Source organism: Oncorhynchus clarkii, chromosome 17 (genome assembly GCF_045791955.1).
Source record: "Oncorhynchus clarkii lewisi isolate Uvic-CL-2024 chromosome 17, UVic_Ocla_1.0, whole genome shotgun sequence".
NCBI classification, from domain to species: Eukaryota; Metazoa; Chordata; class Actinopteri; order Salmoniformes; family Salmonidae; genus Oncorhynchus; species Oncorhynchus clarkii.
Window position 1 is genome coordinate 53,307,659 of NC_092163.1, and position 26,956 is coordinate 53,334,614.

The following is a 26,956-nucleotide window of genomic DNA, read 5'->3' on the forward strand; positions in this document are numbered from 1 at the left end:
ATGAAGAATACAACCTTACAGTGAAATGCTTGTCTTCACTATTATTGATGTCTTCACCATTATTCTGCAATGTAGAAAATAGTCAAAATAAAGAAAATATATTACCCACCTTAACTCATCCAAGTCTGTTAACTAAAGTGTAAAGGTCTGAAAATGGTTACCTATTTAGTTTTACTTATTTTTTTATGACCTAAAAATAGCTGCTAAGAGACTCCAGGAGTAAGGCTGCCACTCGCGGTTATGCTGCAACCCTGTAATGATAGTGCAGGGCAGGTGTGAGTTTCCTTGTGGGTCCTGCTTTTGTTACACATCCATTGGCTTATCAACACTAAAGATAACAATTGTATCATTAATATAACATCCCTGTCTGAAAAACAATGGCAACGCTAGTTACTCTGTGTTAGAATTTGAAAGGCCTAAATGTTCCTATCGAACGTTCCAGTTGTCTTGAAGTCCAAGCAAGAAACCATATTCATCCTCTAGTTACTGCCCTTGTTATCCTTGAGGTGCTTTCTTTGAGCATGATATGCCGGCATAGGGGTGGAGGGGCAAGACCATGTAGGATCTTAAAGACAATGCATCTACATACTGCTAAAAGCTGTCCACACTAAATAAAGTACGTTTGTAAACTATATGACCATGGTGGTAACTGTTCGGTTTGTTGTCCAAAAAATTAAGTGTTTGTTTGTAGAGTGATTCAATTGGTTTCAGAATATTAGCTCCTACTTGTGTGGCAATATCTCAGCTGTGAGAAGATCATAGCATGATAACTATATAGTTTGGCGGCCTCCAGAGGAAGGAAAGGTCTTATAAACCTAAAGTTGGATAATCCAAACATGACCGTGTTAACCACCTTCTTCACATGTTTCTTAAACGTCAAGTTGGAGTCTAAAATGACGCCGAGATACCTGAAGTTAGACACAACTTTCAGATTCTCCCCATTAACAAGAACAGCTCGTTGGGAATAATCAATGGATTTCTTAGAGAAGTACATGCAAACAGGCTATCAACTAGTTGTCTATTTTTTGTGTACATACAGAACTGTATCATCTGAATGCTAACTTGTGGGCAAGCAAGTGGGAGATAATTTATTTACACTACAGTTCAAAAGTTTGGGGTCACTTAGAAATGTCCTTGTTTTTGAAAGAAAAGCAAATTTTTTGTCCATTAAAATAACATCAAATTGATCAGAAATACATTACCTTGGATTACGATTGTCACTGGTCTCAGAAGCCACTTTCCCAGCTTCATTTTTTAGCATTTTTCTTCTAATTCTTCTTAGTTTTCTTGGAATGAGAGATCACTGTTGTAGACTCTGGCTCACCAGGTACCAACTCCAATGTTTCATTCACTCTATCTTTGTCTTTGGGAGCCGAGGAATTATCCTCTTAATAAAACTCAGTCTCACTTTCTGTCATTTCAGCTGAGATATGTGATACGTCTGCCCTACTCATGGGGACAGGATTGCTGTCCTGCACATAGTGTGAAAAAGTTCTCTCTATGCACCTTATGTTGTCCAATGTAGTAGGACTGTACTCTACTATCTCCTGACCCCATCTAGCGTCGGATTGTATCAGCCAGTTGTCACGCCCTGACCTTAGAGAGCCTGTTTGTTTCTCTATTTGGTTAGGTCAGGGTCTGATTTGGGTGGGCATTCTAGTTTTCTATTTCTTTGTTGGCCGGGTATGGTTCCCAATCAGAGGCAGCTGTCTATCGTTGTCTCTGATTGGGAATCATACTTAGGCAGCCTGTTTTCCATCTGAGTCTGTGGGATCTTGTTTTTGCATAGTTGCTGTGGAGCCTGCAGAACGTTACGTTTGTTTGGATTTTTTATTTTTATTTTTATTTATTTTTATTTTTTGGGGGGGGTGTCATATGAAAATAAAGTCAAATGTACGCCGACCATGCTGCACCTTGGTCTCCTTCTAACGATGGACGTAACACCAGTCCTGTCTACGCGCAGGACCTTGTCCATCATAAAATACTAAGATCTTTACAGACCGTGCTACAGGAATGATGGGTGCTGCTTCAACAAATACAGTACATACACCTTAGCCAAATACATTTAAACTCAGTTTTTCACAATTCTTGACATTTAATCCTAGTAAAAATTCCCTGTCTTAGGTCAGTTAGGATCACCACTTTATTTTAAGAATGTGAAATGTCAGAATCGTAGTAGAGAGAATTATTTATTTAATTACATTCCCAGTGGGTCAGAAGTTTAAATACCCTCAATTAGCATTTGGTAGTATTGCCTTTAAATTGTTTAACTTGGGTGAAACGTTTCGGGTAGCCTTCGACAAGCTTCCCACAATAAGTTGGGTGCATTTTGGCATGTTCCTCATGACAGAGCTGGTGTAACTGAAGCAGGTTTGTAGGCCTCCTTGCTCGCCAATGCTTTTTCAGTTCTGCCCACAAATTTTCTATAGGATTGAGGTCAGGGCTTTGTGATGGCCACTCCAATACCTTGTCTTTGTTGTCCTTAAGCCATTTTGCCACAACTTTGGAAGTATGCTTGGGGTCATTGTCCATTTAGAAGACCCATTTGCGACCAAGCTTTAACTTCCTGACTGATGTCTTGAGATGTTGCTTCAATATACACATAATTTTCCTCCCTCATGATGCCATCTATTTTGTGAAGTGCACCAGTCCCTCCTGCAGCAAAGCACCCCCACAACATGATGCTGCCACCCCTGTGCTTCACGGTTGGGATGGTGTTCTTGGGCTTGCAAGCCTAACCATTTTTCCTCCAAGCATAACGATGTTCAAATCAAATCAAATCAAATTTTATTTGTCACATACACATGGTTAGCAGATGTTAATGCGAGTGTAGCGAAATGCTTGTGCTTCTAGTTCCGACAATGCAGTAATAACAAGTAATCTAACTAACAATTCCAAAACTACTGTCTTGTACACAGTGTAAGGGGATAAAGAATATGTACATAAGGATATATGAATGAGTGATGGTACAGAGCAGCATAGGCAAGATACAGTAGATGGTATCGAGTACAGTATGTACAAATGAGATGAGTATGTAAACAAAGTGGCATAGTTTAAAGTGGCTAGTGATACATGTATTACATAAGGATACAGTCGATGATATAGAGTACAGTATATACGTATGCATATGAGATGAATAATGTAGGGTAAGTAACATTATATAAGGTAGCATTGTTTAAAGTGGCTAGTGATATATTTACATCATTTCCCATCAATTCCCATTATTAAAGTGGCTGGAGTTGAGTCAGTGTCAGTGTGTTGGCAGCAGCCACTCAGTGTTAGTGGTGGCTGTTTAACAGTCTGATGGCCTTGAGATAGAAGCTGTTTTTCAGTCTCTCGGTCCCAGCTTTGATGCACCTGTACTGACCTCGCCTTCTGGATGATAGCGGGGTGAACAGGCAGTGGCTCGGGTGGTTGATGTCCTTGATGATCTTTATGGCCTTCCTGTGACATCGGGTGGTGTAGGTGTCCTGGAGGGCAGGTAGTTTGCCCCCGGTGATGCGTTGTGCAGACCTCACTACCCTCTGGAGAGCCTTACGGTTGAGGGCGGTGCAGTTGCCATACCAGGCGGTGATACAGCCCGCCAGGATGCTCTCGATTGTGCATCTGTAGAAGTTTGTGAGTGCTTTTGGTGACAAGCCGAAATTCTTCAGCCTCCTGAGGTTGAAGAGGCGCTGCTGCGCCTTCTTCACGATGCTGTCTGTGTGAGTGGACCAATTCAGTTTGTCTGTGATGTGTATGCCGAGGAACTTAAAACTTGCTACCCTCTCCACCACTGTTCCATCGATGTGGCTAGAGGGGTGTTCCCTCTGCTGTTTCCTGAAGTCCACAATCATCTCCTTAGTTTTGTTGACGTTGAGTGTGAGGTTATTTTCCTGACACCACACTCCGAGGGCCCTCACCTCCTCCCTGTAGGCCGTCTCGTCATTGTTGGTAATCAAGCCTACCACTGTTGTGTCGTCCGCAAACTTGATGATTGAGTTGGAGGCGTGCGTGGCCACGCAGTCGTGGGTGAACAGGGAGTACAGGAGAGGGCTCAGAACGCACCCTTGTGGGGCCCCAGTGTTGAGGATCAGCGGAGAGGAGATGTTGTTGCCTACCCTCACCACCTGGGGGCGGCCCGTCAGGAAGTCCAGTACCCAGTTGCACAGGGCGGGGTCGAGACCCAGGGTCTCGAGCTTGATGACGAGCTTGGAGGGTACTATGGTGTTGAATGCCGAGCTGTAGTCGATGAACAGCATTCTCACATAGGTATTCCTCTTGTCCAGATGGGTTAGGGCAGTGTGCAGTGTGGTTGAGATTGCATCGTCTGTGGACCTATTTGGGCGGTAAGCAAATTGGAGTGGGTCTAGGGTGTCAGGTAGGGTGGAGGTGATATGGTCCTTGACTAGTCTCTCAAAGCACTTCATGATGACGGATGTGAGTGCTACGGGGCGGTAGTCGTTTAGCTCAGTTACCTTAGCTTTCTTGGGAACAGGAACAATGGTGGCCCTCTTGAAGCATGTGGGAACAGCAGACTGGTATAGGGATTGATTGAATATGTCCGTAAACACACCGGCCAGCTGGTCTGCGCATGCTCTGAGGGCGCGGCTGGGGATGCCGTCTGGGCCTGCAGCCTTGCGAGGTTTAACACGTTTAAATGTCTTACTCACCTCGGCTGCAGTGAAGGAGAGACCGCATGTTTTCGTTGCAGGCCGTGTCAGTGGCACTGTATTGTCCTCAAAGCGGGCAAAAAAGTTATTTAGTCTGCCTGGGAGCAAGACATCCTGGTCCGTGACTGGGCTGGATTTCTTCCTGTAGTCCGTGATTGACTGTAGACCCTGCCACATGCCTCTTGTGTCTGAGCCGTTGAATTGAGATTCTACTTTGTCTCTGTACTGGCGCTTAGCTTGTTTGATAGCCTTGCGGAGGGAATAGCTGCACTGTTTGTATTCGGTCATGTTACCAGACACCTTGCCCTGATTAAAAGCAGTGGTTCGCGCTTTCAGTTTCACACGAATGCTGCCATCAATCCACGGTTTCTGGTTAGGGAATGTTTTAATCGTTGCTATGGGAACGACATCTTCAACGCACGTTCTAATGAAGTCGCACACCGAATCGGCGTATTCGTCAATGTTGTTATCTGACGCAATACGAAACATCTCCCAGTCCACGTGATGGAAGCAGTCTTGGAGTGTGGAGTCAGCTTGGTCGGACCAGCGTTGGACAGACCTCAGCGTGGGAGCCTCTTGTTTTAGTTTCTGTCTGTAGGCAGGGATCAACAAAATGGAGTCGTGGTCAGCTTTTCCGAAAGGGGGGCGGGGCAGGGCCTTATATGCGTCGCGGAAGTTAGAGTAACAATGATCCAAGGTCTTTCCACCCCTGGTTGCGCAATCGATATGCTGATAAAATTTAGGGAGTCTTGTTTTCAGATTAGCCTTGTTAAAATCCCCAGCTACAATGAATGCAGCCTCCGGATAAATCGTTTCCAGTTTGCAGAGAGTTAAATAAAGTTCGTTCAGAGCCATCGATGTGTCTGCTTGGGGGGGGGATATATACGGCTGTGATTATAATCGAAGAGAATTCTCTTGGTAGATATTATGGCCAAACAGTTCTATTTTTGTTTCATCAGACCAGAGGACATTTCTCCAAAAAGTACGATCTTTGTCCCCATGTGCAGTTGCAAACCGTAGTCTGGCTTTTCATGGCAGTTTTGGAGCAATATACAGTGTGTGCAAATGAGGTAAGAAAAGGGAGGTAGGCAATAAAATAGGTCATAGCGGCGAGGTAATTACTATATAGCAATTAAACACTGGAGTGATAGATGTGCAGAAGATGAATGTGCAATTAGAGATACTGGGGTGCAAAGGAGCAAAATAAATAAATAAATACAGTATGAGGATGAGGTAGTTGGATGTGCTATTTACAGATGGGCTATGTACAGTTGCAATGATATGTGAGCTGCTCTGACAGGTGGTGCTTGTAGTTAGTGGGGGAGATATGAGTCTCCAGCTCCAGCGATTTTTGTAGTTCGTTCCAGTCATTGGCAGCAGAGAACTGGAAGGAAAGGCAGCCAAAGGAAGAACTGGCTTTGGGGGTGACCCGTGAAAGATACCTGCTGGAGCGCGTGCTACGGGTGGGTGCTGCTATGGTGACCAGTGAACTGCTTTACCTAGCAAAGACTTGTAGATGACCTGGAGCCAGTGGGTTTGGTGACGAGTATGAAGCGAGGGCCAGCCAACGAGAGCGTACAGGTCGCAGTGGTGGGTAGTATATGGGGCTTTGGTGACAAAATGGACAGCACTGTGATAGATTGCATCCAATTTGTTGAGTAGAGTGTTGGAAGCTATTTTGGAAATGACATCGCCGAAGTCGAGGATTGGTAGGATGGTCAGTTTTACGAGGGTATGTTTGGCAGCATGAGTGAAGGATGCTTTGTTGTGAAATAGGAAGCCAGTTCTATATTTAATTTTGGATAGGAGATGCTAATGTGGGTCTGGAAGGAGAGTTTATAGTCTAACCAGACACCTAAGTATTTGTAGTTGTCCACATATTCTAGGTCAGAACCGTCCAGAGTAGTGATGCTGGACGGGCGCGCAGGTGCAGGCAGCGATCGGTTGAAGACATGCATTTAGTTTTACTTGCATTTAAGAGCAGTTGGAGGCCATGGAATGAGAGTTGAATGGCATTGAAGCGCGTCTGGGGGTTAGTTAGCACAGTGTCCAAAGAAGGGCCAGAAGTATACAGAATGGGGTCGTCTGCGTAGAGGTGGATCAGGGAATCACCAGCAGCAAGAGCGACATCATTGATGTATACAGAGAAGAGAGACGGCCCGAGAATTGAACCCTGTGGCACCCCCATAGAGACTGCCAGACGTCCGGACAACAGGCCCTCCGATTTGACACACTGAACTCTATCAGAGGAGTAGTTGGTGAACCAGGCAATGCAGTCATTTGAGAAACCAAGGCTGTTGAGTCTGCCAAATAAGAATGTGGTGCTTGACAGAGTCGAAGCCTTGGCCAGGTCGATGAATACGGCTGCACAGTATTGGCTCTTATCTATGGCGGTTATAATATTGCTAAGGACTTTGAGCGTGACTGAGGTGCACCCATGACCAGCTTGGAAGCCAGATTGCATAGCGGAGAAGGTACGGTGGGATTCAAAATGGTCAGTGATCTGGTTGTTAACTTGGCTTTCAAAGACCTTAGAATGGCAGGGTAGGATAGATATGGGTCTGTAGCAGTTTGGGTCTAGAGTGTCTCCCCCTTTGAAGAGGGGGATGACCGCGGCAGCTTTCCAATTTTTGGGGATCTCAGACGATACAAAGGGAGGTTGAACAGGCTAGTAATAGGGTTTGTAACAATTTCGGCAGATCATTTTAGAAAGAGAGGTTCCAGATTGTCTAGTCCTGCTGATTTGTAGTGGTCCTGATTTTGCAGCTCTTTAAGAACATCAGCTATCTGGATTTGGGTGAAGGAGAAATGGGGAGGCTTGGGCGAGTTGCTGTGGGGGGTGCAGGGCAGTTGCCTGGGGTAGGGGTAGCCAGGTGGAAAGCATGGCCAGTCGTAGAAAAATGCTTATTGAAATTCTCAATTATCGTGGATTTATCGGTGGTGACAGTGTTTCCTAGCCTCAATGCAGTGGGCAGCTGCGAGGAGGTGCTCTTATTCTCCATGGACTTTACAGTGTCCCAGAACTTTTTGGAGTTTGTGCTACAGGATGCAAATTTCCATTTGAAAAAGCTAGCCTTTGCTTTCCTAACTGCCTGTGTATATTGGTTCCTAACTTCCCTGAAAAGTTGCATATCACGGGGGCTATTTGATGGTAATGCAGTACGCCACAGGATGTTTTTGTGCTGGTCAAGGGCAGTCAGGTCTGGAGTGAACCAAGGGCTATATCTGTTCCTGTTTAAAAAAAAATTGAATGGGGCATGCTTATTTAAGATGGTGAGGAAGGCACTTTTAAAGATTAACCAGGCATCCTCTACTGACCGGATGAGGTCAATATCCTTTCAGGATACCCGGGCCAGTTCGATTAGAAAGGCCTGCTCGCTGAAGTGTTTTAGGGAGTGTTTGACAGTGATGAGGGGTGGTCGTTTGACTGCAGACCCATTAAGAATGCAGGCAATGAGGCAGTGATCGCTGAGATCTTGGTTGAAGACAGCAGAGGTGTATTTGGAGAGCAAGTTGGTTAGGATGATATCTATGAGGGTGCCCGTGTTTTCGGATTTGGGGTTGTACCTGGTAGGTTCATTGATCATTTGTGTGAGATTGAGGGAATCAATCTTAGATTGTAGGATTGCCGGGGTGTTAAGCATGACCCAGTTTAGGTCACCTAGCAGCACTAGCTCTGAAGATAGATGGATGGCAATCAATTCACATATGGTGTCCAGGGCACAGCTGGGGGCAGAGGGTGGCCTGTAGCAAGCGGCAACGGTGAGAGACTTGTTTCTGGACAGGTGGATTTTTAGACGTAGAAGCTCGAGTTGTTTGGGCACAGACCTGGATAGTATGACAGAACTCTGCAGGCTATCTCTGCAGTAGATTGCCACTCCGCGCCTGGGGAATGGGAGTGGAGCTAGGCACTGCTGGGCCTGGATTAACCTCAACATCACCAGAGGAACAGAGGAGGAGTAGGATAAGGATACAGCTAAAGGCCATTAACTTCAGAACAGAGAGTAAAAAGAGCAGGTTTCTGGGCGCGATAGAATAGATTCAAGGCATAATGTACAGACAAAGGTATGGTAGGATGTGAATACAGTGGAGGTAAACCTAGGCATAGCGTGACGATGAGAGAGATATTGTCTCTAGAAACATCATTTAAACCAGGTGATGTCACCACATGTGTGGGAGGTGGAACTGAAGGGTTAGCTAAGACATATTGAGCAGAGCTAGAGGCTCTACAGTGAAATAAGACAATAATCACTAACCAGAACAGCAATGGACAAGGCATATTGGCATTAGGGAGAGGCATGCGTAGTCGAGTGATCATAGGGGTCCACTGAGTAGTTAAGCTGGCTGGCAATTCAGACAGGCCGGGGCTAGCAAGCTAGCAGAAGGGCCTTAGAGGTACGTCGCAACGGAAGAAGTCTGTTGTAGCCTCCTCGTGCGGTTCCGTCGGCTGACCAGCCGTGATGGATTAGTAGGGTTCCGTGTATTAAAGGTGCCCAGTCCATTTGGCAAAATAGGTGTTGTGGCCCAAGAAATTGGCCAATGGACCTATTCAGCTAACAGTCCGATATGCTCTAGACAGCTAGCGGACCGCGGCTAGCAGGCTAGCAAATGGGCATTCAGAGGAGGTCGCGATGGAGGGGCCTGTTGCTGTTGGTTAGCTGACTACTAGCTAGTAGCTAGTTAGCTGGCTAGCTTCTGTTGGGGGATTCCGGTTCGAAAGTAAAGAAAAATACTAGAAAATAGCAGATTCATACCACATTGGATGAGGCGGGTTGCAGGAGAGTATATTGAAGTTGAGGTTTAGGAAAAATATAAAAAAGATATGTGAAGAAAAAATATATTAAAGATATATACACGGGCCAAGATGAGGACAAAGACGTCTGACTGCTTCACCATCTTGGCCATTAAAGGCACAGTCATCTTAGTGTATGTAAACTTCTGACCCACAGCAGTGAATTATAAGTGAAGTAATCTGTCTGTACACAATTGTTGGAAAAATTACCTGTGTCATGCACAAAGTAGATGTCCTAACCGACTTGCCAAAACTATAGTTTGTTAACAAGAAATTTGTGGAGTTGTTGAAAAAACAAGTTTTAATGACTCCAACCTAAGTGTATGTAAACTTCCGACTTCAACTGTACAAAACCATCTCCATTGGAGCAGTTTGTAAATTGACCCTTATATCTTATCATGCGCCTCATCACTCTCCCCACCACCCTACATCCAGCTTTCACCAGAAACTCAGTCACAACACTATCATCTGCTGATTCAGGTAATTATTTAACTGTAACTTGAATTGAGTTCTAGTCAGCCATGCGCGACTTCAAACTGAACAGATTATTCTCTGACTGTTATTCCTCTGATCAGAAGCTTTGCCCTTGCTTCCTGACTGAGAATATATTTACGCCAGAGTGCACGTACTCTCTGTACTGACCTCAAGTGGTTTGGATGAATTTCATGTATGAGACTGTGGTAGAGCTTCTCCTCCTTAATGGGGTTGGCTATTGCCTCCTCCTTTGTCAGGATTTCTCTCTCCATGATAAAAAATATGTAAAACAGTCTCCTTTGGGGCATTTCGACCCACAACCTCTCTCCAGTTCTCATTTTCCTTGACATCAGTTTTTGCATTGCTGGAAATAGCCACAACTACAGCAGCCATTTTAATTGTAGTGTTAATGATTAAAATAATTTGTTTAACATTGAAATATATCAACAAAACTATTCAGCATTATACAGTGGGGATACAACTGATTGGCTTAAACGCATTAAGAAGGAAATAAATTCCAAAATGAACTTTTATGAAGGCACACCTGTTAATTGAAATGCATTCCACCTCTCTGTTTGAGAGAATGTCAAGAGTGTGAAAAATCTCAAATATACAATTTTATTTAGATTTCTTTAACACTTTGTTGGTTACTACATGATTCCATATGTGTTATTGCAAAGTTTAGATCTCTTCACTATTCTAGAATGTAGAAAATAGTAAAAATAAAGAAAAGCCCTACAAAGACACAACAAATTAGTTAGTGTGTCAACTTTTGACTGGTACTGTACTTCTGACCTGATGCTACCTAAGCCTGATGAGCCCTACATTAAAGACATTTAATGATCCCAAGCCCAAAAAAGGCCAAATGACTGTGCCGTTATCCAATAGATATATGATATAGGCTACTGCACATTATGCACATCTGAAAAACATAAAATCCCATAGATGTAGCTAGCTATGTGCTCTCTTGGATAAATAAATTAAACTAGCTCCAGTAGGCTAATCTTTTTGAGTGTGGACTGCGTTACTGTACTGTATTGTATTATACTGTATTATATGGACTGGAATTACGCACATCGTTCAAACCATGATAAAGCAGAGGGAGAACGTGATTCTGGTGCAGCACATGGAGCCTAAAAAGTTACAAGTATAGGTTAATGAATTTGATTTTAATTTTGAAATATAATAGGGGCTATTTGTATAATTAGTAGGCTGACGTGTATATACACTGCTCAAAAAAATAAAGGGAACACTAAAATAACACATCCTAGATCTGAATGAATGAAATATTCTTATTATTATATTCTTATTTTTTCTTTACATAGTTGAATGTGCTGACAACAAAATCACACAAAAATTATCAATGGAAATCAAATTTATCAACCCATGGAGGTCTGGATTTGGAGTCACACTCAAAATTAAAGTAGAAAACCACACTACAGGCTGATCCAACTTTGATGTAATGTCCTTAAAACAAGTCAAAATGAGGCTCAGTAGTGTGTGTGGCCTCCACGTGCCTGTATGATCTCCCTACAATGCCTGGGCATGCTCCTGATGAGGTGGCGGATGGTCTCCTGTGGGATCTCCTCCCAGACCTGGACTAAAGCATCCGCCAACTCCTGGACAGTCTGTGGTGCAACGTGGCGTTGGTGGATGGAGCGAGACATGATGTCCCAGATGTGCTCAATTGGATTCAGGTCTAGGGAACGGGCGGGCCAGTACATAGCATCAATGCCTTCCTCTTGCAGGAACTGCTGACACACTCCAGCCACATGAGGTCTAGCATTGTCTTGCATTAGGAGGAACCCAGGGCCAACCGCACCAGCATATGGTCTCACAAGGGGTCTGAGGATCTCATCTCTGTACCTAATGGCAGTCAGGCTACCTCTGGCAAGCACATGGAGGGCTGTGCGGCCCCCAAAAGAAATGCCACCCCACACCATGACTGACCCACCGCCAAACTGGTCATGCTGGAGGATGTTGCAGGTAGCAGAACATTCTCCACAGCGTCTCCAGACTCTGTCACGTCTGTCACATGTGCTCAGTGTGAACCTGCTTTCATCTGTGAAGAGCACAGGGTGCCAGTGGCAAATTGTCCAATCTTGGTGTTCTCTGGCAAATGCCAAACGTCCTGCACGGTGTTGGGCTGTAAGCACAACCCCCACCTGTGGACGTTGGGCCCTCATAACACCCTCATGGAGCCTGTTTCTGACCATTTGAGCAGACACATGCACATTTGTGGCCTGCTGGAGGTCATTTTGCAGGGCTCTGGCAGTGCTCCTCCTGCTCCTCCTTGCACAAAGGCAGAGGTAGCGGTCCAGCTGCTGGGTTGTTGCCCTCCTACGGCCTCCTTCACATCTCCTGATGTATTGACCTGTCTCCTGGTAGCGCCTCCATGCTCTGGACAATACGCTGACAGACACCTGCAAAACCACTCCTTTATTGGGGGTGTCTTGCTAATTGCCTATAATTTCCACCTGTTGTCTATTCCATTTGCACAACAGCATGTGAAACTTATTGTCAATCAGTGTTGCTTCCTAAGTGGACAGTTTGATTTCACCGAAGTGTGATTGACTTGGAGTTACATTGTGTTGTTTAAGTGTTCCCTTTATTTTTTTGAGCAGTGTATATATACACCTTTTCAGAATATGTTAGCCTACCTCCGCTTTCAATTGCTATTGTTGCTTCATTCCTTCCTCGCTTTCAACAGTTAAATGAAATAAGTTTTGTTGTCCTTATCTTCATCATTCTAATGACATCATTGAATAATATAGGACTTGTTTTCACTATATATTTTACCTCTTGGGGATGTTATTCGAAAACATAATGTTAACTTTCACTGCTATGCGGATGACACACAGCTGTACATTTCAATTAAACATGGTGAAGCCCCAAAATTGCCCTTGCTAGAAGAATGTTTTTCAGACATAAGGAAGTGGATGGCTGCAAACTTTCTACTTTTAAACTCGGACAAAACAGAGATGCTTGTTCTAGGTCCCAAGAAACAAAGAGATCTTCTGTTGAATCTGACAATTAATCTTAATGGTTGTACAGTCGTCTCAAATAAAACTGTGAAGGACATCGGCGTTACTCTGGACCCTGATCTCTTTTTTGAAGAACATATCAAGACAATTTCAAGGACAGCTTTTTTCCATCTACGTAACATTGCAAAAATCAGAAACTTTCTGTCCAAAAATGATGCAGAAAAATTAATCCATGCTTTTGTCACTTCTAGGTTAGACTACTGCAATGCTCTACTTTCCGGCTACCCGGATAAAGCACTAAATAAACTTCAGTTAGTGCTAAATACGGCTGCTAGAATCCTGACTAGAACCAAAAAATGTGATCATATTACTCCAGTGCTAGCCTCTCTACACTGGCTTCCTGTCAAAGCAAGGGCTGATTTCAAGGTTTTACTGCTAACCTACAAAGCATTACATGGGCTTGCTCCTACCTATCTCTCTGATTTGGTCCTGCCGTACATACCTACACGTACGCTACGGTCACAAGACGCAGGCCTCCTAATTGTCCCTAGAATTTCTAAGCAAACAGCTGGAGGCAGGGCTTTCTCCTATAGAGCTCCATTTTTATGGAACGGTCTCAACCTTTAAGTCTCTACTGAAGACTCATCTCTTCAGTGGGTCATATGATTGAGTGTAGTCTGGCCCAGGAGTGGGAGGGTGAACGGAAAGGCTCTGGAGCAACGAACCGCCCTTGCTAATTCTGCCTGGCCGGTTCCCCTCTTTCCACTGGGATTCTCTGCCTCTAACCCTATTACAGGGGCTGAGTCACTGGCTTACTGGGGCTCTCTCATGCCGTCCCTGGAGGGGGTGCGTCACCTGAGTGGGTTGAGTCACTGATGTGGTCATCCTGTATGGGTTGGCGCCCCCCCCCTCCCACTCCTTGCTGTCCCCAGTCCACCTGACTGTGCTGCTGCTCCAGTTTCAACTGTTCTGCCTTATTATTATTTGACCATGCTGGTCATTTATGAACATTTGAACATCTTGACCATGTTTTGTTATAATCTCCACCCGGCACAGCCAGAAGAGGACTGGCCACCCCACATAGCCTGGTTCCTCTCTAGGTTTCTTCCTAGGTTTTGGCCTTTCTAGGGAGTTTTTCCTAGCCACCGTGCTTCTACACCTGCATTGCTTGCTGTTTGGGGTTTTAGGCTGGGTTTCTGTACAGCACTTTGAGATATCAGCTGATGTACGAAGGACTAAATAAATACATTTGATTTGATTTGTATAATGTAATACAATTATATAAAACCATAAATCATAACTTTTTTGTATACCATTTTATAATGGATAGGGTACTGCAGAAATAGTATCTACATCTATAATAGTACCTAAATCAAACATTTATACCATCTCCTGCTAAAACACCTTGATACCTTTGAATAGGGATGTGTGTGTGTGAGCAGCAGAGCACCGTTTTCTGAGTCACTTCTCATTTGGCTGATGGAGTGCTAGGCAGGGAGATGTATTACCACCCTGTTTTCCTGCCTCCTTCACCGCCACCACCCCAGCCCAGCCAGTCTCATCCATCACTTACCAGAGAACGTTAGATGTTCAAGGCTGCTGCCAAAACCAACCATGGGATGGGATCAACACTCTGACACCTCTCCCTGATACCCCTCCAAAATAACACACCACCATGTCCCATTGGCTGTCAGGCTGTTGTTGTGACAGTAAGAGGTGAATTCCATTACTAGGGTAACTCTTTGTTCCAAACCACAGCCTTGGTCACAGATTCCTCTAACTGGCCAGCCGATGACTAAACTGATGCCCAATCTTATTCATTCTACACAGCATTTTTTTTTATTTTGGAAGTTCTATTAACATGTATTGTGTTTAATTAACCACTTCAGAGTATGTCATTTGCAGCGTAGAGGTTCCTAGAGGTCCCAAAGGTTATTGATAGATTTACCTTTCCCTTGTCAGCCTGTTAATGACCATTATCCGTATAATAACTCAATATATTGTGACTGCCATGTGACAGTGACACAGGGAGAGAGAGAGGGTCATTTTGTGTCCCGGTCTCTAGTCCTAGTATTACCCCACTGACAGACAGTCAGGGTTCATTACTGCTATTAGAAGAGCCATACATCTTACGCTAATATCCAGGGAGCTGCAGCTGCATCCGAGTTGTGTCTCAGTTAGTGGGGGATGGTCAGGGTTTCATGTAAAATGGATACGCTGCACACATTATATCGCAATGAGACAGGAGTATAAACCTTTCACAGTACCTGACATACTCATATGTGTGTTATAACCAGATCTGTGTTAGAACCTAGGCTACTCCATAGACTTGTAAACCCAAGGAGATCCAACCCTTCATTTTCAATTTACAGCACAATAAATGTGGCACTACTCCTTCCCACAATGCAATGTGGACCTTGTGTAATGAGAGTGAGGGTGATAAATGATTCCTCCTAAAGCTCAGAACAGTGTGTACTCAACACACACATACCTCTCACATGTGAAGACTCACAAAGCACACACAATGTGGCCATGCAAACACATACAAACCAAGATTAGACAACAGAAAAAAACACAATAATTATCAAACAAAAAATACCATTATTACAGGGGAATATATTCATGTCAGATGCATAGGCTCTCTGCAAGGTTTTGTATAGCTAACCTACCATATGAATATCATTTTCTGACTCAAATAGTATTCCATCGAGATTAATCTGATGCCCAAAAGATTTCAAATCAACATTTTGTGATATAAAACTGTTAAATTGCATGTATTTGAAAATATCTAAACTGGTCAATCCAACATTAATTTGTAATGCTGTCATGAAAATACATGTATTTCCTATTTAAGTCATTTATGGGTTCTATGCCTTTAGTTTTCCATGTGAACCAATTTATCGGTGAATTCTCTTTCAATATATTCTATATTTGTGTAAGCATAGGTGCTTGGCACAGAATAGATTGATACCTCCTCTGTCTTACCTCACTCCACTCTGAGGGTTCACTGAAGGGACAAGAACAGAACAGCAGGAACCACTGGCCTTGGCAGAGTCCTTGTCAACAGGAACAGAGACAAATGGTAAATTCAATAATATCAGATTGATTCATATCATGACTCCATCACACACATATAAACACTTTGGGTGTGACGCTAGGAAGACAAGTAATCAATACAATTCTAGGGATGTAATCACTGATACGCATCAGTCCCTGATTCAAATGTTTAAGATACAAGTGTATCAGTCTGCACCGATCCAAATGTAGCAAGATGCATCGGTCAGAAAATCGATTCAAACGTTAAGAATCGCCGGTTCACAAAATTTGTTTTGCTCATTACATTCTTTCTATCTTCCGAAAATACCTCCCATCTTTTGTGACCACTGATGTGTACTCTCCTTCAATGTCGAACTACATGTAACTGAGTTGACAGTCATTGACCTACAAGTAATTTTGCATGCCGACAACACCAGGAAATATCTGTGGCCCAGTGGTGGTCAGTGCCGTTTAAGATGAGGAAGTATGATACAAATGTTTTATGAACATGGCCTAATTTCTATTACAGCATATTGGTTGACTGTCATTCATTTTCCATTCATCAAGCTCAATGTAACATAGATATGTTTAGGCTACTACACAATACTCAAATTTTATCTGTACCCATCATGAGGTTGCTACAACCTAGCCTAAGTTTACAATGTAGGTGTACAGGTCGAGAGAATTTTGAGTAATCAAGGTGACAGACAATCAAATGTTAGTTTCAATTGGACAAATTCAGGTATGTTTATCCCTGTTTCGTTCAGTTTAAGAAACTTTTTTCAACCAAATCGCTGCAATGTTTGTCTATGGAGATTGCATGGCTGTGTGCTTGATTTTTTTTTTTTTCTTTACACCTGTCAGCAACGGGTGTGGCTGAAATAGCCAAATCCACTAATTTGAAGGGGTGTCCACATACTTTGTGTATATATAGTGTATGTATCAAATCGTCTTGAAAAGGAAAGATGCACATCTCTACTATTCTCATACTGAAAATGTGTGTGTTGTTTAGCTTACAAGGACCGACAGCAGGTTATTATTGGGCGTGGCATCCATAGAGTGCAGTAGTATGTCCGATGTAACATATTAACCCACCCACAGTCTTCACTCAAGAGCAGAGACAGACACCCTAACTGAGGTGATCCAAAGTGACCATAGGTAATCAATAACCACCGCTCTCTGTTGGCTTTTTCCAGACAATAATTTCTTTGTCCATGACAAGTCTAGAGACTCAAGTGTCTTAGCAATGTCCTGATGAACTGACAGTTCAGCATGTTCTCCAAGAAAATGTCAGCCATCTCCTCAAAGCCTTTCTGAGCCAGAATGTCAATGTGATATACATGGACAACTACTCCACTTCCATTATCAAATTGAGGTGACTGAAATACACTCATCATTTAGAATGCACCCCATAATACATGAGTCATATTTGGATAATGTGATGAGTGCTGTAATGTGTGACTGGAGATGAGGAGGAATCAAGCTTCATGTAGGGGGAGGGAGTGAGTCTGCACCAAGATGGTGGATATTGTACACACACGTTTCTCTCTTTCCATTTGTAGTATGCATTCACAAAGAGAGAAACAATACACAAATCCACATGTGTTTCACAGAGGAAGGAGAAAGAAGAAGAAGCACCATGGTCTATTGTTGGATACACCCCCATCACCTGGCATTATACTTCCCTTTAACAATCAATAACATAAGTATTACCCACATATACACAGATATCATGTGGATGCACTGCGCTGCGCTGCACACAAGTAAACACACACACGTCATTGGTGTGACTATTTTGCATGTGTAACAGTCAAGCCTTCCTACTGGATGATTAACGCATCATGTGATTTTGAATTGTGTATTTAAACCCCCCTGTTTTTGTGTTCCAGGTCGGCCTCTCACAGGAAGTGATGCAGTCCAGAGGCATGATGGGGAAATGTCTGATGAGAGCACATAGCAAATGGACATTTTGCTGTATGACTAAGTCTGAGAAACGATGGAGTTAAAAGTAAAGAGATAATTGTACATGGAAATGAAGCATTCTAACTGAATTGTGACAACGAATTAAGATGCGTTGAAACTTGACTATTGAAAGTCATGCCTGGGGCGGCAGCGTAGCCTAGTGGTTAGCGCATTGGACTAGTAACCGGAAGGTTGCAAGATCGAATCCCCGAGCTGACAAGGTACAAATCTGTCGTTCTGCTCCTGAACAAGGAAGTTAACCCACTGTTGCTAGGCCATCATTGAAAATAAGAATTTGTTCTTAACTGACTTGCTTAGTTAAATAAATGATGTTTTTTGTTGTCTACTTCACTATTCCTGCCCAGACCCTAGAATCTGTCACTTTTCCACGCTATGACACACACACCTTTCTGCTCTCGCTCCTCAATGCCTCTGCAGCAGAAAGTCATCACTGACCTTGGCTTCCATGGCAACCGGCCCTGTAGACTGTTCCCATCATTCTTCACTCTGAAAGCTCAAGTGACATCTTTTGTGCCATGTGAGCTGAGAGTTAACAGAGAGGTAGTGTCAACTCATCTCAAGTGAGACCTTTTTCCTCAGCAACATGAAATAAAAAAAATCCCCACTATAGTAAATTACCAAAGTCAGGGCAATGTACTGGATAATCCTACGTAGAGTGCCAACTGCATGCAATCTAAACCAGGGCTCTTTGGTTAATGTCACACTTCTGAATCTGCTAAACAATGAACAGTGAATCTCCGTAATTCCTCTGTATTAAACCTTCCACTCCTTGCAATCCTAAATCAACATATTGCTTCACCAACACACATCACTCCCCCTGATACAGGGCATCTACAGTTCAAATGGATCATAATAGTGATAACCTTGCTCTTTGACAGCTCCTATACAGACAGCGAGAGCTCAGGGGGATTTAACAATGAGGAGGTCTCATCTCAAAGGCAATGGAAGCACAACTCTTTTTTATTGGACTATTTTTGAGGTGTTCTTCACTTAGGACAAACGGGCATGTCCCACTGTACAATGGAGATAAACCTCCCCCAAGGACCCATTTTGGCTATGAACCTCACAGAATGTGAAAAAGCGTCATTTGATAATCAAATTAGCACTGGTCTGAGGACAGATATGACAGTAGTTATCCTTCAGGCTTTGAACTGAGCAGCACAATCCTCTTACTAACGCGCTTCCTCAGTTTTAATGAGGACAACTCATCTAACAAGGTTTATTCAGAAGCCTTCACTGTTAGCAATAGAACAACACCACAATGACATCAATTTATGGAAATATAAGATTCTCACATCCATACAGCAAAAGGAGGGAGAAGATATGAAATATTAACTTTGATGGGCCTCTGTACCCAGTTTTTAATATGATATCTGAAATGAGACTAGCTGTATAAATAAATGGGGGCCACCCAAGCAGTAATTCAACGATAATTACACAATTGAAATAGCTGGCAGCTAGACTAATTTACCAATCATAAAACTGTTAGCTGACATGGGATAGTTTAGTGACTGACATAAGAGAAAAACTGCTGATGCACAACCACATTTCGAAATTGCACCTTATTCTAGTATTCGGTTTCTATTTTTTTTTTTTATTGATCCGAGGGTCTTCAAACGGTGGTACATGCAGCCAGTGCTTAATTCGAGCAGCATCCGGCCTGAACAGGATCCGGCACATTTTGTTCCGGAACCCATGTGCCAGGATCAGTACCTCTCTTGGCATTAAAAATAATTGTCCCTGTTTGCAATGTAAAAAATATAATAAAATCAAAGTTAATACAAGTTGCCTTCTCTGTTATTCTCCTTCCCCCTAAAAAACGTAATGTGAAAATGTGCCTGATATTCTAAGACTTGATTCGTCTTGGGCCTACCTGGTTTTATGGTTTGCGCAACATTAGCCTGTATAGATCAATGCGTTGCCAATGCTGTGGTGAGAGAGAGAAGCGCGCCTGTATCTCACAGAACTAGTATGATATTCACTTTCTGTGATCGCCCTCCATCTCTCTGCTTTGATAGTCATACTCCTGTAATTATCTTCTCTCCAGCGCTGCACTTCGTCATTTATTCCTTAGCACCCCTTTTCTAAGAGTGTATGATTCTATCTAGAACCAAAAAGGGTTATTCAGCTGCCCCCATAGAAGAACCCCTTTAGTTCCAGGTAGAACCTTTTCCACAGAGGGTTCACATGGAACCCCAAAAAGTTATACCTGGAACCAAAGAGGGTTCTACCTGGAACCAAAAAAAGGTTCTACCTGGAACCAAAAAAAGGTTATCTTATGGGGACAGCCGCAGAACCCTTCTGGAACCTTTTTTTCTGAGTGTAGATGCGGGAAGGGGGCTGGAGGTTCCGCAGCACCCTTGAGAAATTGAAATATATTTGCCAAAGTCATAGAATTACTGCTGTCTGTTGAGAAATTAAATCATGTAGAATACTACACCGGGAGTAGGTCTATAATTTAGCTACAGAGGAGCAATAGTTTATATTATTTTAAAATAACCTAGCTGCAGATTGTGTGTAGCCCAATCACAAGGCATGCCTACAGCCTGGAACGCGCGGCAAATCTGTCAGTGAACAGCATGTTGCCAAAACAGGCCTTTTGCAATATTTCAAATAGCCAAACATCGCGGAAAACACAGGTTTGAAAGCAAATGGATTCTGCTGAAAAGAGAAGACTAATCTGGAAAAGTAAAACGATGGTTACAAAGTAAAACAAGAGAGAGATAAGGTTTTGGCACGAGCGCATCGGCCATCGCGGATGAGTGGACTATATTTCCTCCTCATATTGTACAATATGTGTCTCCACACACCTAGGCCAAGGCTATTGATGGAGTCAAGACAAGGTCGTTTTTATTCATCTCAGATTCTCAATTTGTGAGGTATTAAAAAATATTCTGCCAAAGTCTCCAGTAATCTAAAATTGTGTAGAATTGCATTTAATGCGTTTATATAAGGCAAACATTTTCCAGGACCCTAGGCCAAAATTAATTATCCCCATGTGTGCATCTCCTGCAAGCCATTCTACTCTTCTGCTCTATGTCAGCACGCAAAAGCAATGACATGCGTGCAATGCTTTATTATAAATGTTTTTTTGTTTGTTTTTTTCATTCGTTCCGATACCTCAGAGCCCCCCAGGTCAGCTCACGTTTTGTTCAGGCACCTCCCAATTTACAAATGAAGCATTGCATGCAGCCCCGCGGGCCGCCGGTTGCCCATCCCTGGCCTATAGGTTAGCTCAGATTATCATTCTGATTCAGTTGACATTCCTTTTTTTCTCATCATATTGCAATACCTATTTTCGAAGTTAAGAAGCCAAAATAGGCTGACTGGTATAGTACAATGGGGCCACATTTATACACACCTGTGTAAATGTTGTACCTGTTATTAGACCTACAGTCTGAAGGGAATTAAATAACCTAAATAAATATAATTTAATACCCCTTTATCCTAATCTGTATTTAATCGTTTTACTCTACCTTCCTTGATAATAATACGTACAAATGTTGCATTGAGCTACTGGAGTGGAAACTAACGGATTTGACTCGAGGTCGGTGCTGTGTTTGTAATAGTGCATCGCGTGAGCGCCCTCCCAGTAATCAATCAGAAGGCTCTTCATCCGGCAGAAGGCTGCTGCTTCGCTCTCTCTGATACGGCATAGAAGGCTTGACATCATAGGCTGTGGTCTACTCCGCTCTTAAAGAATCACTTCGAATAGCATTTTCTTATTATATGAAGTATAGCCAATTGGTAGGCTACTATTTTGCATCGACGTCCTGGGTCCATTTGCTGTACAAACCTGCGACATTTCTTAATATCGCCTTTGATCTTCTTCAGTTTACGCCTTGAGAGGGAGCAGAAGGTAAAATAATGCTTGTGGATGATTTATTTTAGGCAGAGGTCACCTGGATGTTGAACGTTTCTATAGGTTTTGAAAATAAAACTATGTTGCATGGCATCAGCTAATAGAAAAGTATTTAAATTGTTTTGGCTTTATTAATAATATATAGCCTACTCTCCTCTTTAGCAATAGGATATCGGCAGTGCTTTTTGTGGCTAATGTGGCTAGACATGTAGGATGTAATGTAGGCAGTGTATTCAATGTCGAACATGAGTTAGTGAATGAAACAAGCGTAGAAATTAGAGATCTGTTCTGAGACGCATGAAGTTCAACTCATTATGGGAACTTGTAGCGGTCCTGTGGTGCAATGCACCCCGGTAAGTCTACCATGTGCGTATGGTTAAAGTGCAGGTAAGATATTCTGATCATCCATTACCGTTTAGTAGCGCATTTACTATGCTTGACAGACCACGTGTGTGAGTTATGACTGTCATGTGGTTGTTTTATGTTATTGCTAGGTGTTGGCATAATTTTAGCCAGGGGACACTACAAATATCAAGGTAAAGGGAAGCAATGTGCTGCTGACCTCCAATATATTTTCTTTCAGCACATGGCCGATTGAGGATGTATGTCATATGAAGTCTAAATTCTGCATTGTGAAGACTAAGATTCCCTATCTAAAAATACATTCAACATCCTCTACCATGCCTGCACCTGACATGGTGGATGGCAAACTCTCTGGTTCCCGCTGTGCCATAGAAGGAGTGTCTATTAAGGGGCTCTTTGCCCTTCTGGTCCTGAGTCTCCTACTGCCTTCAGGAGCAACAACCAGCTCAAAATCTGTCACCTGCCACAAAACCTGTTTGTGCGCCAGCAACATCGTTAGCTGCTCCAAGATGAACCTGACCAGCATCCCCATGGCTTTTCCTCGCTACACTGCTGTGCTGGACCTCAGCTTCAACCAAATCAGTAAACTGAAAGCTGAATGGACCCCTGTCAAGCTCAGCATGCTGCACAGCCTCCTGCTCAGCCACAACGGCCTCACCTTCCTCTCTTCCGAGGCCTTCCTATATGTCACACGGTTGCGCTACCTGGACCTGTCCTCAAATGGCCTGAAAATTCTGGAGGAGTTCATCTTCGAGCCCCTGGAACACCTGGAGGTGCTTCTGCTTTACAACAACTACATCTCCCAGATTGACCGCACTGCCTTCTCCAGCCTCAACAGCCTGCAGAAGCTCTACCTCAGTCAGAACCAGATCCAGCGCTTCCCCCTGGAGCTGGTCAAAGAGAGGAATCGGCTGGAGAAACTCACTCTGTTGGACGTGTCCACTAATCGGCTCAAACTGCTGCCCATACAGGAGCTCCAGGTCCTGCCTGCCTGGATCAAGAATGGCCTCTACTTCCACAACAACCCGCTGCCCTGCAGCTGTGAGCTGTACAGCATGCTGTCCCGCTGGCACCGCCAGGAGCTTAGCTCTGCCACTGATTTCAGAGACGACCACACCTGCCTCCTCCCAGGCACACAGAAGGAGAAGGCACTCACCCTGGAGCTGAACAAGGTCCATCTGAATTGCAGCGCAGTGACCATTTTAGACGAGGAGGCCTACCTTGAGCAGTTCATAAGACTGGGCTGTGACACTAGGCAGAGGTACATGCTGAAGAGCTGGGTCCTTCCAGGCAATGTGCAGTTGTCTTCTGGTAACCAGAGTTCCAGGGTCCTCAGCGACGGCAGCCTGCAGGTCGGCCCCATCACGCTAGAGGACTCTGGGATCTACACCTGTTACGCAGTGGGGGAATCCTTCAACGAGACCCTGTATGTGACTGTGTTAGTGCACAACGCCACTCAGGCTGGAGGGCAGGAGGGCATGAAGACGGCCTACACCACATTGGTGGGCTGTCTGGCCAGTGCGATGATGGTGCTCATCTACCTCTACCTCACACCCTGCAGCTGCATCTGCTGCCCGGGCCAGGGCCTGGACAAGAGAGCCCCGGGGGACAGCCTTCACTCCTCCATCCTTAGCGTCTCTCCCACCCATGAGGACACAGGCCCGGAGGGGGGCGGAGGTGGAGGTGGAGGGGGTGCCTTTGACAAGCCTCCCTTTAACAGGCATGTCACCTACCTGGACCCAAAGGGCCTGCTGGAGCAGAATGGGCGACTGAGCCCATGTGGGGAGGAGGATGAGGAGTGGCAGGAGGAGGACAGAGGGAGGCAGGAACAGAGAAGGAAGTCAGACGCAGAGTCTCTGAGCTCTGTGTACTCGGACACCCCTATTGTTGTGTGAGATGGTGTTTCGCTTCAACTGGAGGATCTTCCACATAAAAACACTAGGGGGAGGGTGGAGGATGGGTGACTGAGCTGCCTCAGTAGGACTGTAACTTGCTCATGAAGCAGGAGGAGGCTATCCATTTTCCATATGTAGATATTCAATAGGGTAAGTAGCTTTACGTAGTGGGATTACACTATCTTGTCTTTTTATAAAACAAGAACTTTCAACCAAATGAGGATTAATTCTCACTAATTTATTCTGTAGCAATCTATGTGTTCATCAAATGCTTCATCCCTTTGTGTTAGAATACCAATATTGTTGATTCTTTCCAGTGACAAGGGGCACAAATACGTTATGAGTTGTAGCTGAATTTATGCAACCAACAGAAGCAGCATTGAAGTGTATTCACTTGAATAGACTCAACATTGCTCCAATACATCTGTGCTGCTGTGACGCCTGGATCACCAGGCTAATAATAGTCTCTGTCACTTAGTCATTATTGGGGGGGGGGATGCTAATGGGACAGTGTGGGACAGAAAGGATATTTGTTTGCAGCCAGGCCGAGTCCTACCAAAGGGAGTTGCTGTGAAAATCCACTGAGTACTTCTGGGCATGGGTTCAAATCCCTAAGCAAACGGACAAATGCAGACTGGGCGATTGTCTTATAAACATGGTAGAAATAGCAGCCAGTAGTACAGCTAAAACGCTAGCCTACTTAGCACCCCTGCCACAGTTGAGCTTGGGATGGAAACACAACTCTTAGCACTGGAACAACAGATATTTTGCTGTCATTCTTGTATTGCTAAACAGACACAACTAAGATTAAGGACTGATGTAGGAGGTATAATATAAACAAAAGTCATTGATATTATGCCAGCACCATGAGCTCAGAAAAAATGGTCAAGACGCAGTCAGATGCTAATGTTACCCAGCTGAAAATCAGGTTTGAGCTCAATGAAGTTTGAGCTCTTGTTTTGTACCTGAACCTCTGTTTAGTCACTCAGTCCAGTTGTATGCTATGGGGGTTTCTTAACACACTTCATTAGATATTACCTAACCTTGACTAACTGCTTTTCAACCTGAGAATCTCTGGCCCTCTTAACTTGAAACCAGGTGCCATCGTAATTTCAGTACCTTGATGGAGGAGCTTACTGCGCTGCTGTTATAGAGGGACATCTCTGAAGACAGACTCCCACCTCTTAAGACCAAATACTCAAACCTATAGTATAAGCTGAAAGGCCCATTATTAACTCACAGTAAAGCAGTTACTGAACACACACAACAAAACATGTGCCACTAACATTTTCAGAAGCAAGACTTTCTTAAGCAATCCATTCATGTCTATGTTTCTGCCTGCTCAGGGTCATATAGTTTCATATGTATGTGTATATACATTATCTAACTATCTATTAATCAGATGTTTAATAGTATGTATCCCTACAGTATACATTATTATATAAAGATGTTGCAAGATACTGTATGTGCTTTTGCATACTAGCAGAGGAATTGTAAATTAAAGACAGATAATGTTATATGAGAATATTATCATAACCTATAATCTTGTTATGCTTTGAAGACCCTTACATTTGACAATTGACATGGTCATTTCTGGTAGAAGCTATTGGACCTCTGGCTCTTCTGTATTATAATCTCCTGAAGAAAAATGTATCATCTCTGACCAAGCAATGATTGGTTAAAATATTTCAAGCGTAACCGGTGTGTAACCTCTTATACACTCACAAAGGGAATCAGCTGAGTAAATGTTATCTGTTTATATACATGTGTAAAAGTATTATGTGTCTTTGTTGTAGCCATTTCTTGTGATGTTCTGCGTTTGCCTACTGTACGTCTGTGTTACTTACTACTTACTGCTTATGAATTGTTGGGTCAAGTACAAAGACATTAATCTGTAATGACAGACTTTTGTCAGAATCTCTCTGCTATGCTCTCAAATGCCTTCCTGTTCATCCACTGTACCTGTCAACTGTATTCACAACCTCAAACTTCCAAAACATGAAGTGTGATGATACTGTGTTTTTCTTGGAAAGAAGTACTCAAGAGACACATAACTAAGTAAAAATACTTTGAATTACTTATTACAGTGCCTAGTGGAAGTTTACACACCCCTTGCACAGTCTTCACATTTTTCTGCCTTAAAATTGTATTAAAAAAAACAGATTAAATTAGATTTTTTTCCTATCGATCTATACAATGTGCTCCACATTATAGAACATTTATAGAACATTTTCCAAATGACTAAGAAATACAAAATGTTGTATTGATTGCGTATGTCCTAACACCCCAGAGGTAATACTTGGTGGAAGCACCTATAGCAGCCTTTACAGCTGTGAATAATTTGGAATCATATTCTTCCAATTTTGCACAACTCTTAGGGCAACATGCAGCAACATGTGAAGACTGTGCAAGGGCTTGTGTAGACTTTCACTAGCGACTGTGTAAGTACTGTTTTTGGTAAGTAGTTTATCTGTACTTTACTATTTACTATTGTACTTTACTACTTTACTATTTATATTTTTGATTACTTTGACTCCACTACATTCATAAAGAAAATATCTACTTTTTACTCCCATATAAAAATGCTTCATTTATAAATGAGTGTTGGAGTCTGCCCCTGGCAATCTGCAAATAAAAATCAAGAAAATCATGTTTTCAGGTTTGCTTAATATAATATTTGAAATGATTTATAGTATTTACTTTTACTTTTGATATTTAAGTATATTTTAGCAATTAGATGTACTTTTAAACCAAAAACTTACTCAAGTATTTTACTGGGTGACTAACTTTTACTTGAGTCATTTTCTATTAAGGTATCTTTACTTTTACTCAAGTATGACACATGGGTACTTTTCCCACTACTGTCAATATCTGATCGCCTAGAATTGATGCTTTATTACAGCCCTCCTTGCGAT

At 43.1% G+C, this 26,956-nt stretch overlaps 1 protein-coding gene across 1 annotated transcript; it reads left to right on the forward strand.

The window, feature by feature from the left end:
* The first annotated feature begins 21,570 nt into the window (after positions 1-21,570).
* On the forward strand, positions 21,571-26,687 carry LOC139369821 (amphoterin-induced protein 1-like). The gene is made up of 2 exons (XM_071109095.1): positions 21,571-21,780; positions 22,367-26,687. Exon 2 carries the CDS (start codon positions 22,395-22,397, stop codon positions 24,039-24,041), a length of 1,647 nt encoding a protein of 548 aa, XP_070965196.1. The 5' UTR covers positions 21,571-21,780; positions 22,367-22,394; the 3' UTR covers positions 24,042-26,687.
* Positions 26,688-26,956: the final 269 nt, after the last annotated feature.

Coding starts and splice junctions, on each gene's coding strand:
- LOC139369821 (XM_071109095.1), top strand. CDS start 22,395: ATGAAGTCTAAATTCTGCATTGTGAAGACTAAGATTCCCTATCTAAAA.